Genomic DNA, 15,494 nt, shown 5'->3' on the forward strand with positions numbered 1-15,494 from the left:
CGAGTTTAAACTGCTCTAGAATTATATCTCAGATAAAAAAAGTGCGAAAAAACTGCTGCTTGATAATCCGAACAACCGGAATTTGAATCCTATCGGAGGAATTTTCTGAACCATCATCACCACTTATTTTGAACATTCATATCCTGTTCCCACTAAATGTCAATTGAATGGTAAATCATGTTTCTACAATCATAAATATTCTCATATATACAAATAGTGATTCGTGAGGCTATAAATTACATTTAACATACATTATTTTCGCCCTTTTTTTACTATGCTTTTGTGAAATCGTATATTCGTATGACAATAGTCGTATAAAATGCACATATAATTCGTTTATTTTTCCAAATTAATTCGCAAGCAGACGTCATCCCAGCAAACATTAAATTGTATGAATAGACATAATTGATGGTGATACAAATGCATCCTAGACACATTTGGGTGACATATGATGCATATAGCTGGCATATACACGCAAAAGTGGAGACGATATACGCATATGCCATATTTTATACCGTGACCGGAATAAGTTGCAGTAAACAACTGCAACAGAAACAACCACTTTGAAAAGTGTATTAGGCTAGAAATATTGTGGCGCGGGAAAAATATCATGTGTATAAATGCCTCACATTTCTATTATACATTTATTCTCTCGTTTTCGTTTTTCGAAATTTATTCTAAGGGGAATGTGATGGGGACGAAGTCACCATTTAGCGAGGATGAGGAATCGAGGCGGCCCAAGCTTTGAAATACAATACCGCGCCACAATATTTCTAGCCTAGTACACTTTTTCTGAGTGGTTGTTTCTGTTGCAGACGATTTCTCCAACACTTTATTCTGAAAACTATTTTTTACGCATACAGAGCCGTATATAACGATATACGATGATTTTTACACTGATGTGCGATTTGACCCCACAATACTATATAAGTGAATAGAATGTGCGTATATAATACTGCATATCGCGATACTGGGATGATCGTTATACCGATATACGACTTAAGGCAGTATCAGTAGTCTAGAAATTTGAAAAAAAAAACAATTTTTTTTCTTCATATTTCTGATGTTTGAGCATTCAAGAATATGCCCTTGGAAGGAGAATATATGACGAGATGAGGCGAGTAAATTTTTTGGCTTGATTTGACCAATTTCGGGTGGGGCGAGGGGACACAGGCAACCACACCAGTGTAGTTCTGTATAGCTGTTCACTTCTCGCGATTGCATACGATTCATGCGGCCGCATCTTCGCACAGATGTGCAACAAATCTAACGAAATGGATTGTTCGGTTTTGAAGGAGTTTCCCTGGTTACCTTCTTAGGTTTCCATAAAATACTGTTGAATTCTCTAATTATTTAATTACTCAATTCTGTAAATATTCTATTGTTCAGTTCTATAAGTCGTTATTTCTTTAACTATCTAATAGATATTGAAATATATTGCCGGTCCAATTAATTTTAGAAGAATTTTCTCGGTCACCTTGTCAGGTTTTCCAAGAATAATATTCTACCATCGCGATTGGAATTCGATAAAGGGTAGGCATGATATATAACGTCGCATATCACTGGTCCAATTAATTTTAAAGGAATTTTCTCGGTTACCTAGTCAGGTTTCCCAAGTATAATTTTACGCAGTTTCGATTGAAGATATATAAAGAGTAAGCATGATAGAATATGAAATATATTACTGGTCAGATTATTTTGAATGAATTTTCTCGGTTACCTTGTCAGGTTTCCCAAGTTCAATTCTCTACCGTCACGAATGGATTTCGAAAAAGAGTAGGTATGATAAATAACGGAGAATTTTAATGGAATTTTCTCGATTACATTGTCAGGTTTCCCAGAATAATTTTCTGCCTTCTCGATTGATAATCGATAAAAAGTAGGCATGATAAATAACGAAATATATCACCCATCCGAATGGGTTTGGAGGAGTTTTCTTAGTTAGGTTTCCGAGAGATAACTCTCCGTCGTTGTGATTGGTGTATTGAAAAAATACGCGCGATAAATAGATTATTGAAATGTAAGATTTTCAGAATTTTGTTTCGTCGAGTAGTCGATAGTTTGAGTTTACATAATCACATCACTTGCCTCTTCCCACTAACAACAATCCCTCTCATGATAAACGCTAGGGAACCACGCTATAGAGGCGACCATTCTGGCTTTCGGGCGGCGAATATCATACTAACATTCCTTCCCTTCCCCTGGTTACTGTAAGGACGTGGCCGGCGTCGTTATTGACCATTTAAAGCTCGAATCACCGAAAATTGTACAACGAGAATGATTTGCTAGTCCCAAGCGTCATTCTGTGTGTTCTTTGTTCTATTTGGTTGGTTCAGGTTAGGGATTGTTAACCGGTTTTACCGGTAATACCGTGTCATTTTCCATTACCGAATTACCGGTAATTTTACAATCATTAACCGGTAATTTCGGTTATTCTTATTTTAACACCATAAATAATAGTTGTCTTTATGCCGCTTTGAAATATGACTCGAGAATCGAAATAAGTTCGAAAAATCACAACTGACAGTGTTCCTTCGATTCTACGACCTCCGAACTTCAGTTCAAAAATCACTGCTCGATCTGAAAACGAAACACAAAATAAATTTCAGCGATGAAGAATTGACAGCGATAAAGAAATTGATTGATGCCCTCGAACCAATTCTGGTCGCTGTTAAACTGTTATTGCGGAAGAAATGCACCTATATGAAGCTGACGTTAGATTGCAATTTATACTAGAACAGCTATCAGAGCAACCATCCGAAATTTCGAAGCAGCTGCTTGAAGCCCTGATTGGAAGGATTGCAGAAAGACGTTTCGTATACGCAGATTTATTCCCATATATGAGTAATCATTTTGCTCGAGGTCGTGACACAGTTAATGATGACTTTGATGTCTTCTATCAAATCTCACGGACTGCATTGATCAAGCAGGCATTTGAAACAGGTTTTCCAAATCTACAGAATAATCTGTATTTATACAGATTTTTTAGACTTTTTAAAACCAAGAATCTGTAGATACAGATTACAGATTTTCAGGATTTCATACAGAATTTACAGATTTTTAAAGAAAAGGTTCCAATTATATACAACAATTATTTTTATTCAATGAATTTGAATAATTTTTTCCGATCACTTCACGAAAATTCTCTATTTCGAGAGCTTATTTCTGAGTCATTTATTGATGAATATACGAGATATATATTGCGATATATAATATATTGCAATCCTAACAAATTGCAAACCTAATCATCTAATACTGTATAGTTAATTATAAAATTGCCAAATATTTTTAAATGGCGTTGCAGTGAGAACTTCTAACTTTTCAAACATTTGTTCAGATTGCGAGGCGTTTCTTTAACACGGTTCGAATCGGTATAGTCAATGTTAGGAACAGGAATTTCGGTCTACACAAATGAGGCAGCCAACCTGGTTAGGGGTTCTACCAATTCGAACATGGAAAACTATTCCTCTGGAGAAAATTGAAAATTCGGACTCTTCAATCATAATTGAGTCTACCGAACTGTGAATCTTAAAAATTTTAGCTATTGTCGTTTGAAGTTTTGATGAAAATAAGTTTCAGTTGAAAGATACATTCTATAGATCTATCGAGTTGCATTGAGTTCAACTCAATTCAGCAAATAGTAGAGCTCAAATCATTGAATATTCTGAATTTATTTGCAACAATCTTGCTCTCAATGGAATCCGTCATTGAACGCAGTCTGCGGTTGTTCAACGAACTGAATCCGTTCTTTAATTTTCAAGTTAAATACGAAACCAAACAGCGAAACGTTGCGCAATGCAAACAAGCATGAAAAAAATGCAACTGTTTAAACTTTCATTACACCTCAATGAAGCACTGTATTTACTACAGTGTATATGTTTTGTTGGATACAAGAGCGAATTCAATTCGGTGAACCCCATGGCACAGCAGAATTTTCTGCATAGGTCGAATCATTTGGTTTCCGAACTAGACTTACCTATACTTAAACATGGAAATAGAAACAGGAAAGGAAAGGGACAGAAAAGAGAAAAACGATAAATACAAGGGAAAGTATTGTGACTATTGAGGATAAAATTTCAAAAGAGAATAGAGGATTAAAAAGGTTTCAGGCACCCATTACCCAGAAAGAACCCCGATCATTACAATCAAGGAAGCCAAGGAAGCCAAACCAATTTTTTAAACCCAAAACCTTTTCCCAAACTATTGTAAAATATTGTACATAAATAACAGAGTGAATTGTAGTTTATATTGTGAATAAATTGAAGTTGTGTAAGCCCAAACTGAACGGATTGATGAAAACCCTCGGATTAGAGTTTTCGTAAAAAGAGATCAGAGACAAATACATGACAATGGTACTGGACTCTGAGCGAGCGTTTTCCTCTTCTGGAAACTTTGATAATCAGATCCGATCGAGATTAGAAGGCGACAAAATTAATATTCTCTGTGTCCTTAAGTATTGCTTTAACCAACTTTTTGTAAAACAAACATTATCAATGAAAACCGTTTTTTCAAGATAATGGTTTTATTTTGAAGTATTTGTTTACCGGCAATTTACTGGTTTTACCGGTAATGAAATTTTCATTACCGAATAACCGGATATTGCAAATTTGGCACGGTAATGCAATCCCTAGTTGAGGTCAATCACGGAGAGCAACTACGAATTGTACAGTCTACCCAAGCTCAAGCTTAAGCACAAGAATATACCCTTGAAAGACTTTTAGAAAATACCAGTATTTACCGATTTTTAGCCATTTTAGTGATGCGGTATCTAATCTAGTACGGCTATAACCATTAACTTTAAACTCGTTTTCCCGGAACTAGTATTTTCAAAGTGGCGTACACGATATCTCAAGTTCTACTGAACCGATTTATTCTGAATTTTCTAGAATACAATCTGTAATCATCTCTTTATCGCATAAACCAATAAAAAATTATAATTTTTGAATTTCACAATTTTTAATAAAATCGAGAAACGGCCGCCATTTTTTCAAGAAACATGTTTTTGCCATGTCCGAGGTTTATGCGACATCTTTACTGATTCCGAATCTGCACGATTTTTTTTTTGTTTCAGATAATCAGAGGGGCCATGGCACAACATTTTTTTGAACCCACTCACTTTATCAGTTTGTAACTAATTTAGTTATGAATATTTTTTTGCCGTGAATTTTATTGTTATATGTTGAGTTATATTGTTAAAAGATAGACAAACGAATAATTATTTAATGTATAGTAAAACTATTCTTCGTTTAATTTTTTTTTCTGAGATCGCAAAAACGTCCATAATTCGTACCTCTACATTAGAATACTCCTTTAATCCATCAATGATAAAGAAAATCATGTTCTTGTATTTCATACGATGTCGAATAAAGGGTGTGTCACATCAAATTGCATCACGGAAAAAACGCTGTAGAAATTTAATTTTTTAGAATTATATCTTCAGCTTTCGCTTATAATCAGGTAAGAGTGTATAGATGACGTTGGCCATGCTTCACTGTCAATTTTTCGTAAATTTGGAAAAATGTCGTCGAACGAAAAAGAGCGTCGTGAATTAATCCTGCGCACTCATTTCGAGAATCCGGAGTTGTCACATCGGGACATCGGTAAGATGCTGGGAATCGTCCAATCCACGGTCAGCAGAGTACTAAAACGATACTTCGAGAACCTAAACATCGACCGGAAGGTGAAGAACGGCAAAAATTGATGCTCTGTCAGTGAAAAAGATCACAAGCGCGTAGTTAAGCAGTTTAGACGTGATCCGAGAAGTTCGGTCCGGGATGTCGCCAATAAGTTGAATTTGTCAAGTTCATTCGTCCAGCGGACCAAGCAGCGGGAGGGCCTGCGTACATACAAGGTTCAGAAGGCTCCTAACCGCGACGAAAGGCAAAACATGGTGGGGAAGACGCGAGCCCGGAAGCAGTACACCGAAATTGCTGACGAAGCCGCATTGCCTGGTAATGGACGACGATAGAGAAATATTGGGCGATTATGAAGCAGGTCCTCCGGAAGAACCCAAAAGTTGTCAAATCGGAGGCGGACTTCAAGAGAAAATGGATTTCTGTTTAAAAAAACTACAACCTGACGTTGTACAGAACCTTATGGACGGGGTAAAGAGGAAGGTGCGAGCATACGGGCTTGGGCTCGAAGTATGAATAAAAAGAAAATGCCAAAAGTTGTTTAATAGTTTTTATTTTACTGTCTAAAATTTTCAAAAGGATCGGTCTACTGAGCGAATTTCTACAGCGTTTTTTCCGTGATGCAATTTGATGTGACACACCCTTTACACATGATGCATTCTTTGATTGATATTCCATACGATTGTAATTTTATACAAATTTATATGCGACCACGCATGTGCAAAAGTTATGCAAAAGTATTTGAAGTTGCCTTCTAAATAGCAACAAGTTTAAGAACAAAACGGCGCATACTTGACTTAAATTGGATAATTTTAAGTAGGTTAAATAAAGCGTCAAATTTCGATCAGAAATACGACATTTCCTTTTCCCCAACCTAATATATGCCAGTTAGGCACATCAGATACCACCTAAAATATGGGATATATGATGCTGTATATACGCTAATTATAAGGTTTAATGTTTGCTTCGCATTTCATACGATTTTAGATGTACACAATGTATCCTTTGATCGACATTATACATGATTTCGATTCGATTTCACTTGAGAGGCTTAAAGTGAAAGAAGTGTAAGTGACATCAACGATTTCTCTACATCGATTTCTCTTTTCTCATAACTTAGCTTTAAACACATTCTCAGCTGTATTTGACAATGTGGAAGATAGGTCAGAATCTCATCTATCGAACCCTATAGCAAACTCAAATTGGAACGTTTTTGCAGTTGAGTTATTAACTGAAAAAAAAGTTGATAAAAAGAAATCGATCAAATCACCTACACCCCTTTCTTTCTGAGTTCCTCACTTTATATGCGAATTAGAATATATGGTCTTTTGGATTGATCCTTCCAGGAGCGTTTTACACTGATGTGCGATTTGAATGTGCATATATAATACTGCATATAGCGATACTAGGATGATGGTTATACCGATATACGACTTAATTCAACACTGACATGGAAAATCGTGTTTTGCATTTCATACGATTTCGGGTGATGCACATGATGCATCCTTCGATTGATATTTTACACGATTGTAATTTGATACGAGTTTATGTGCATACGACCTAGCATGTGCAAAAGTTATATGATTTTATGATTGCTGGGAAGTATACATTGTTTCACTCGTTTATCACTTCGGCTGGAGGACCGGTGCCATGCCGCTCTGTTTGTCCCATTTGCAAGCACCATAATAGTTTGGTTGGGTGAATATCGGGACTTCTTCATTCACGAATCGCTCCTCTATGCCTGAAGCAATGCGAACATGGAAGCACAATTGTAAGGGACAAAATTGAAAGGTATAGGAGTTGAAAAAATTCTGAAAATGTAAGAGTAAAAGTTTCAATTGAGCCGTCTTGATATTGATCATTGTTGGGTTATTTATAGAACAGCAGCCCGATGTTTTTTGCAGAGCAGAGCAGTTGTATGGATGAATTGATCTTTGTTCCACCGTGGATCGATTTCCATCGCTGATGATGGTTGCGTGGACGTAGTTATTCTATAACAACACAAAGATGGTCAATTGAGGGCCCTGAGTTTGAACTTACGATCGATCGCTTGGTAAGCGAACGCGTAACCAAGTGGCTACGAAGACCCCCGAATTCCAACCACTTTGTCAAACATCATATTTTAATCAAGCATCTGGATTTTGAGATTCGATTCTTCGAAAGAAAAAAAAAAATGATTTCGAATACGTCCTTTAAAAAAATCAGTCGTAATTTCAATTGGTCATATGATAATGAAAATTGTGATTTTGGGTAGTGCCAAATTTCAAAAAAAAATCGAAGAGAGTCGAGTCAACGGCCGGTTGATTTGGCGTGGAATTGCTTAATATATAAATGGTGATTTTGTTGTGAGGCTAAACATGTAATAATATATTTTCCATCATTTGTTATTTCATGTCTATGATGAATGGTATCTGCGTATAGCAATAGTCGTATTAGGTGCTCATATAAGTCGTATATTCATCCAAACTGATCCATAAGCATTTGCCTTGTATGTATATCGGCCCCGCGTGTGCATGTATATGCTCGTTAGGCGCATCATATACCACCCAAAATATGATGATGTATATACGCTGCTTATACGATTTATTGTTTGGGTGACTTCCCGCATGGAGTTGTGCGAATATCTCGTTCATTTTTACAACGCGACAAAATAGACCGTTGTTATTTCCAACAATAGGGAGTATTCTATCGTTAGCAGTTCTTTTGAAGAGGCGTATATCGGAATATTTAAGGAAAGTTAAGAATTAATTTTATACGAAGAAAAACAAATGTAAACGGAAATAAATATGAATTGTAATTACTGAATTGTCAAATAAAACTAATTACAGCTTTGAGCGTATTACACAACAAAGATCGCTTCAGGGAATTTCTTCAAAATCCGAACACAACTATAAAAACAACAGATTAAAAATAAAAATAGTCAATCATCACCAGATCATGACAGACATAATAGAGATCAACACAAATTAAAAGAAGATAATTTAAAAAATTTAAATAATATACATAATAAAATCCGTTCAAATAATTTCGTCAGGCTAATTGAAAATATTGAAACAAACTACAAAAAAATGTCCACATTAATTATCCGTTCGTATAAAATTTCGTCAATAAAAATCTTCGTCATAAAATTTAAAAAAAAATCGTTCGACTGTTAATAAAACACAGCTTTCACGTGTGAAATACAGTGCCTCTTAAATTATGTAAGTGTTGTTGCACATTTAATATGTCTTGGCATCGAGTTGAAAATATTTATCCCTTTCAAGTACAACGAATTTTGTGAAGCACATGACAAGAAATTAGATGTTCTTAATTCATTCACGTTTCTAATGTTATATCTATGAAAATCACTTCCTCTTTCAACTCGAACACACAAATATCAAGGCAGCAAACCGTTAACTACTTTAAAAAAGAACACCATAGTTAAATAAACAATTCTTTGCTTCACGGGTAACTATTTTAGAGCATCCAGCATCAAATATGAGGAAGTGAATCTATTATATTTTAGAATCAACCGCATTATTTTATTCTGCAAACGCTGTAATCTCGATATTTGTGTTTCATTGGCTAAAAATGATATGGAAGAACAAAAGTCTAAACGAGGAGAGATGATTGATTTTTATAGCTGTATTTTGCTGCACAATCGGCATAAGATTTGATACTTCTTGACAATTTTCTTGATGATATTGTCAATGTGAGTGTTGAACTTGAGTTTGTCATCAATAATCACGCCAAGATGTTTAATCTCCCGAACGCGATCAATAGTCTCATCATCAATTACAATAGAGACGTTTTCATTAGAACGATTTCGCGAGATTATCATGAATTTAGATTTATTTATATTCAACTTCAATTGCTTATACTTCAACCATCTACTTAAAGAACGCAAATCTCCATTCAAATGTAAAACGTCCTAATTCAAGTCATTAGCTGCAATGAATAACTCAGTATCATCTGCAAAAAGGTTAATATCACAAAATCGTAAAACTCGTCGCATGTCTTTGCTGTACATAATAAACAAAAACAGAAATGTTTATCAAATTATAATACTAGAAAAATTACCGTGTTTGTAAATAAATGATATTTGAGACTATCGTCTTACGCTTATTTAGATGTTTCCAAAATACAGATCACAGTGGAGAAGTTCAAGGATATGAGAAAGATGTGAATGTTTGAACTGAGAGCACTCACAAGCAGGTCATACCTTTTATTGATTACCACAGAGCACTCAGGGTAGACGTAAGTGTAACAATTCTCGAAATGGCAGGACAGATTTAATTTATTTTTCAAAAGAAAGTGAGTTTGTTCCCTGTAACAGTATTTACGTTGTCCATGTGATAGGTGTGTGTTGTGCTCCCTTGACCGAGTGGTTAGCGTCATAACTAACATGCCGGGTGTTCGGGTTCGATTCCCGTTCTGGTCGGGGGAATTTTTCGTCAAAGAAATTTCCTCCGACTTGCACTGTGATGACGCGTATTCTAGAGCTTGCCACTCAGAATGCATTCAAGGCGTGTTATTTGGCATAGGAATCTCAACTAAGTGCTAATAAAAATGACGCAAGTAATACTTCGTTGAGACGGCGAAGTTCCTCTAGGAACGATAGTGCCATTGAAGAAGAAGAAGATGTGATAGGTGGAGGAAAGCCCCATACTTAAATAAATTTCTTGTGAATAATTCAACGTATTGCGCTAGAAACCGTATGTAAACACATAGCCGTACAAGTATTCTAGACTGTTAACGCTGAAAAGCTTCAGTAATATAACTCAAGGCTCGGTCCATCTCCATCAGGAGCCTGATAAGACCAGCATTAAAATCTTGTATGATGAATCAAACATCCAAAATGGAATAACGTCAGTTGTCTTCATTGATAAGTTTTCAAAATAAAATCAATACAACAATTTCTTATTCATCATTCACTCTCTGCATCACACATCCTCACCCACATCATCAGCCTCATCGAAATGCGGGATGAGATCAATTGGCACGCGCGATGATTTACAACTCGCTCGCGCCTTGTTATGACCAGCAATTCAATCATACGTTCATAATCACAGAATGGGTGAGAATGGGAATACGCGAAATACGCGCACATACTAAATATAACACAGCCAAATACACATTCGCCGCGTTTCTGATGCTGCCACTGAAATCTGGTTTGCGTGACGTAACGTTCTCACATTGAAAATGATCCCGCGAATATTCTATGGCGTTCTGGCGTATGTATGTTATCGCAGCGGACGCAACGGCCCCAAGAGATCGCGAGAAGTAGAGAGACCGCGCGCGCAAAGCCAGTTTAATTAATGCACTTGAGCGAGTTGGTTCGACGACGTAATTAAAAATAAAGAGAAAGAGCAAGCAGCAAGTTGTGCAGTGCGGTACCAAAATGGAGCGCTATTTGCGGTTCTACATTAAATTTCATGGGTACATTCTGGCAATAGGAACCATCTTCGGGGCGCTGTTCATGGCATTCATCCTGTTTACCAACAGCGATTTTCACTTTCCACTTGAGGAATGTAAGTTGCGTACTTGCCAGCACATGTTGAAGGTCAACCGTAACCGAGGACTGACTGTATATGAGATTTGTTTGGTTTCAGTTTATGATTTTCGCTTCATGGGAAGTTCAGGCATACTTTTCGGAATAATCTGGCTCGGAGTGGGGATTTCCTTGCTGTACGGATTGATTAAGGTAAGGTATTCTGTGAATTGAACAAAGTTGAGAACAGTGAGCTGACCCGACCGCCTCCTATTTGTCACAGGAAGTGAAAATATTCATCTTTCCCTTCGCTGTCATGTACATGCTGGATCTGTTTCTACTGTTCCTTCGTGATATCATCTTGATCTGGCAAAACAAGCCGTGGTTTGAAATGGTGTTTGTGAATCCATTCGTGATACCCCTTACCCTGTGTAAGTAAATAGAATGTTTCGGCCCCACGGCGAAATAATAATGATTATCATTCGGAACCCATTCAAGTTGTCACCCTTCACGTCATGCTCAGCATTGTTGCTCTGGGGAAATTGTTCGAGCATGATCCATTGGCCCAGCCCGGAACGAACTTTGTGCGGTTCAAAACGGACGAGCAGCGTAGCAATTCGATTTCAGGGGCGGACGTAGGTGATGAGGTATCCCTTGTTGCAGAATGAAAATCCCCGCTCTATACTATGTGATTAAAGAGTTATTGGATGTAAACAACTGTGTAAATTTCTAAAAAATACTCTAAAAGTACGTGAGACCGTCGATAACGTTAGGAGATAATGAAAATATATATTAATTGCTTACAGCTGTTATTTAATATCTTTTTCAATGCAACTTTAGGAGCCGTTCACCATACAAAAGCGTAACTTCAAAACAGTTTGAACGAATAATTCTCGATATGGTGAAATAATACCCATAACATTTTTAAAGCAAATATTCAACACATCGTTGAACATTGTTATCGATAATCATCCCTAATATTTCGTCCAGGATGAAGAACTGCTTTTTTACAGACTTTTTAGCTGACTTTCCCCATATACAGGGTACTAGATAGAGATAAAAAAGATATACAATCTAGACAATCTAGACTAAACTAATCAAGCTTGGTTAAGTAAGATATAGTGGTTATGAAAACAACGATTTTTTGTAGATCAGTTCAGGTCCTTTTCTTTCTATTGCCAGATCAGATTTGTTTGTTCGAAATGAAATTCTATTCATCGTAGCCGTGGGGTGGCCGATTTTCTAGAAGCGTGCGACTTAACATTTTGAGCTCCGTGTCGGTCCCTACAAACTGTCGTCGAGTTTCTTCGTTAGATCACTGGGGCTGACTGGTACGAAATAAGGAAATATAAAAAAAAAACTTCTTTGTTTACGGATGTGTAACGATATTTGACTACTTTCTAGTCGATTTTCTGACTATTTCATTTTCTATTAGTGATGAAATGGATAGTAGTTTGGCCGGTTACCGGATACAGGATATCCGGCAAACTTCGAGGCCAGATAGCTGGATATTCGGCTCTATATTTGAGAATAGGAAACTGGGAGAAATTACATGTGTGCATGAAGCAAATTAAGGATTACAGTATAGATACAAATAAACAGTTTTTTTTTATAAAAATAGTGAACGATGATTAAATTTTCCGTTTAGAGTGAATATCATTCAATGGAGTATCAAGTTTCGTGCGAGAACTGATAAGAATGATGATGATGAGATTTTTGTGGATATATTGAAGTAATTTTAATACTGGTCGAGCAAGAGTGTGTACTAAGAATTTATATAAACAAAGGACATCAATCAATTATTCTCATTCAAGATTAAAAAACTGTTCTCTGGAATAATAATCTGAGAGAGGGCACACACACTGACTAATTTCACTAATTTGACGACACAACAGTAATGCTTTTTGGAGAAGTGCATTAAGCTTCTTTAGTCATTTAATGAAATAACAAAACATACAAGTTCTGACCTCTCCTGTATATCCGAGGTAATTCCGCATGTTACTGCATAAAAAAGCATTCGAATAAGGATGTGATTGCTCATGGAACACCGAACTTACCTCGCAGGAGGGCATCTTTAAACGCTGAATTGGGAAGTAATTTTAACTACTTATGAGAAGATCCGAATTACCAAATTTTTGGTCCCGAGGTTCAAGACATACTATTTAGGAGTTTTTGAAACGAAAGCAGGCCGATAGAAAATCTTTAAATTTTTTATAATTTTAATAATTTAAATTATAATTCTATTTATAATAATTTAATTAATCAAACCTTTTATTATGTATGAATTATGTTTTGTAATGATTTATCTTGTGTTAATGAGAAAATATTGATTTTTTTTTCAAGTATCCGGTATCCGGCCGCATAGAAAATATTAGCCGGATATGCCGGATACCGGATATCTGTTTCATCTATATTGTTTATATAATGAAAATATTCGAGAGTGACCGAGAGACCGGAGACCGACACTGATATTGAGTAAATGCTCTTGATGCAGGCTGAACGGAAAGCGTAGCAAGAAGAATTCGGAACTTAATGTGACTCTGAGAGCGAGTGTACAACCGCAATAGATGTATGCATCGTTCTGACCAAGTTATGATACTTTAACCAACCAGAACCCTATCAATCTTTTTATGTGATCGCTTTCCGCAGCGATGAAGGCCATATATTATTATTATTTTGTGTTTCAAGGCGTCTGTCGTCTGTGGCCTCTCGACGTAGACCAGAGGCTTCACATAATCAAAATAAAATAGTCGATTCCACGAGGTGTAATGTATTGCACCGTCTTATTGGACCACATTTTGAATTGACTACCCTGCCACCTGGTGGTAAATCCGTCTATGCACCGCCAGTAGTAGCAACCACATTGTATTGACAGCGTCTTCAATATATTTACAGCAGCCAGGACGTAAACAGTCCAGCAACTACGCTCCAGGCTTTGTTCTTCCTGCCAGCTCCACCCCGAAGATAGGAAGTTGAACATCGTGAGGCACTTTGTGTTCGCCAGATACAGCTAATCCGGCATTTACAACATCCTTTCCCTGGTTCCGGCCGACCGTTTTTATTGCGTAACCGTAAAGTGTATCAGAAGCGGAAGAGGAAACCGAGAGCAAAGTTGTTTCATTGGTCAGGAGGTCGGAGCAACCGACCAAAGGATAGAGGAGTACCTGGCCAAATGAGTCTTACTTGACGCTGGACGGCAAAGACTGGGAGGGAAGCAGATACTTTTCGTCCTCCTTCAAAAAGGCAAAGGCGATGACGTCAAATATAGCTCCTACACAATCTTTCTGTGGCTGGCGATCAGCGAGAAAGGAATGTCCAAGCCGCTGTTCTTACTTTCGGGGTTTGCAGCGAACGGAGATATCTTCTTCTTCTTGGATGGCACTTACGTTCATAGTGGAACTTTTGCCTTCTCAACGTAGGTTACTTGGTCATTTATATTAGTAGTACTTAGTTGAGATTTCTTTGCCTGATAACACGCCTTGAATGTATTCTGGAGTGGCAAGCTCTAGAATTCGTGTGACCACAGTACAAGTAGGAAGAAATTTCTTTGATGAACAATTCCCCGACCAGAACGGGAATCGAACCCAAACCCCCGGCGTGATAATGTCGGACGCTAACCTCTCGGCCACGGTAGCACTATATATATATATATATATATATATATATATATATATATATATATATATATATATATATATGTATTCTGATATACCGGGAATTTGTGTTTCTAAGGAAAATGCTTATCATCTAAATTTATATAACGCCTTCAAAATACGAATGCGCGAAGTGGTAATCTGACTTTCGGAAATAGGAAAAAGTCACAGTCATATATGAAAAGTACGATGCTCGTTCAATTGTTCGTTCACAATGATCGATCGATGAGCTGTTGCATTATCGTGGTGCTAAATCCAACTGTTATCCTTTCACAAATCTGGCCGTTTGTGATGAATTTTCTCTCTCAAACGCCTCATAACGCCAAGGTAATACTTTGGCCCTCCAGAAAGAATTCCGAATGGACTACACCACAAATATCGATGAAAACAGTCAGCGTTACCTTCACTTTTGATCGATTTCTTCGGTTTCGAGTCGTTTGCAGCGGTCCATGCTGACGATTGTTGACTCGTTTGCATGTCATACTCGTACACCCATGTTTTGACGCCAGTAATTATGCGTTGGATGAACGTGGGATAAGAATTTGATCATTTAAGCATGTGTTCAGCTCAATTTTTGATACTAGTCGTACTGCGACTTTTCTCACTTTTCTCATTTCACATCAACAAAAAACTAATATCTTTCACGAACCCGTTCGTCAAAAATTATAGGAGGTTGTGTCCAAGACACGACCATATTGTTGACGTAGAACTACCCTGTTATTTTATCCAAGTTGCTTG

General features: G+C 36.9%; 2 protein-coding genes across 2 annotated transcripts in view; one reads left to right on the forward strand and one right to left on the reverse strand.

Moving 5' to 3' along the window:
* LOC129768756 (bromodomain-containing protein DDB_G0280777) overlaps positions 1-15,494 on the reverse strand; it is a 324,627-nt gene that overhangs the window by 147,151 nt on the left and 161,982 nt on the right. The gene's annotated exons all lie outside the window — the stretch shown is intronic.
* On the forward strand, positions 10,904-11,915 carry LOC129768760 (uncharacterized). The gene is made up of 4 exons (XM_055770623.1): positions 10,904-11,143; positions 11,225-11,316; positions 11,387-11,534; positions 11,602-11,915. Exons 1-4 carry the CDS (start codon positions 11,014-11,016, stop codon positions 11,769-11,771), a joined length of 540 nt encoding a protein of 179 aa, XP_055626598.1. The 5' UTR covers positions 10,904-11,013; the 3' UTR covers positions 11,772-11,915.

The sequence above is a fragment of the Toxorhynchites rutilus genome, chromosome 2 (genome assembly GCF_029784135.1).
Source record: "Toxorhynchites rutilus septentrionalis strain SRP chromosome 2, ASM2978413v1, whole genome shotgun sequence".
Classification (NCBI taxonomy): Eukaryota; Metazoa; Arthropoda; class Insecta; order Diptera; family Culicidae; genus Toxorhynchites; species Toxorhynchites rutilus.

Coding starts and splice junctions, on each gene's coding strand:
- LOC129768760 (XM_055770623.1), top strand. CDS start 11,014: ATGGAGCGCTATTTGCGGTTCTACATTAAATTTCATGGGTACATTCTG. Junction 11,317..11,386: donor TGCTGTACGGATTGATTAAG/GTAAGGTATTCT, acceptor TATTTGTCACAG/GAAGTGAAAATATTCATCTT. Junction 11,535..11,601: donor CGTGATACCCCTTACCCTGT/GTAAGTAAATAG, acceptor AACCCATTCAAG/TTGTCACCCTTCACGTCATG.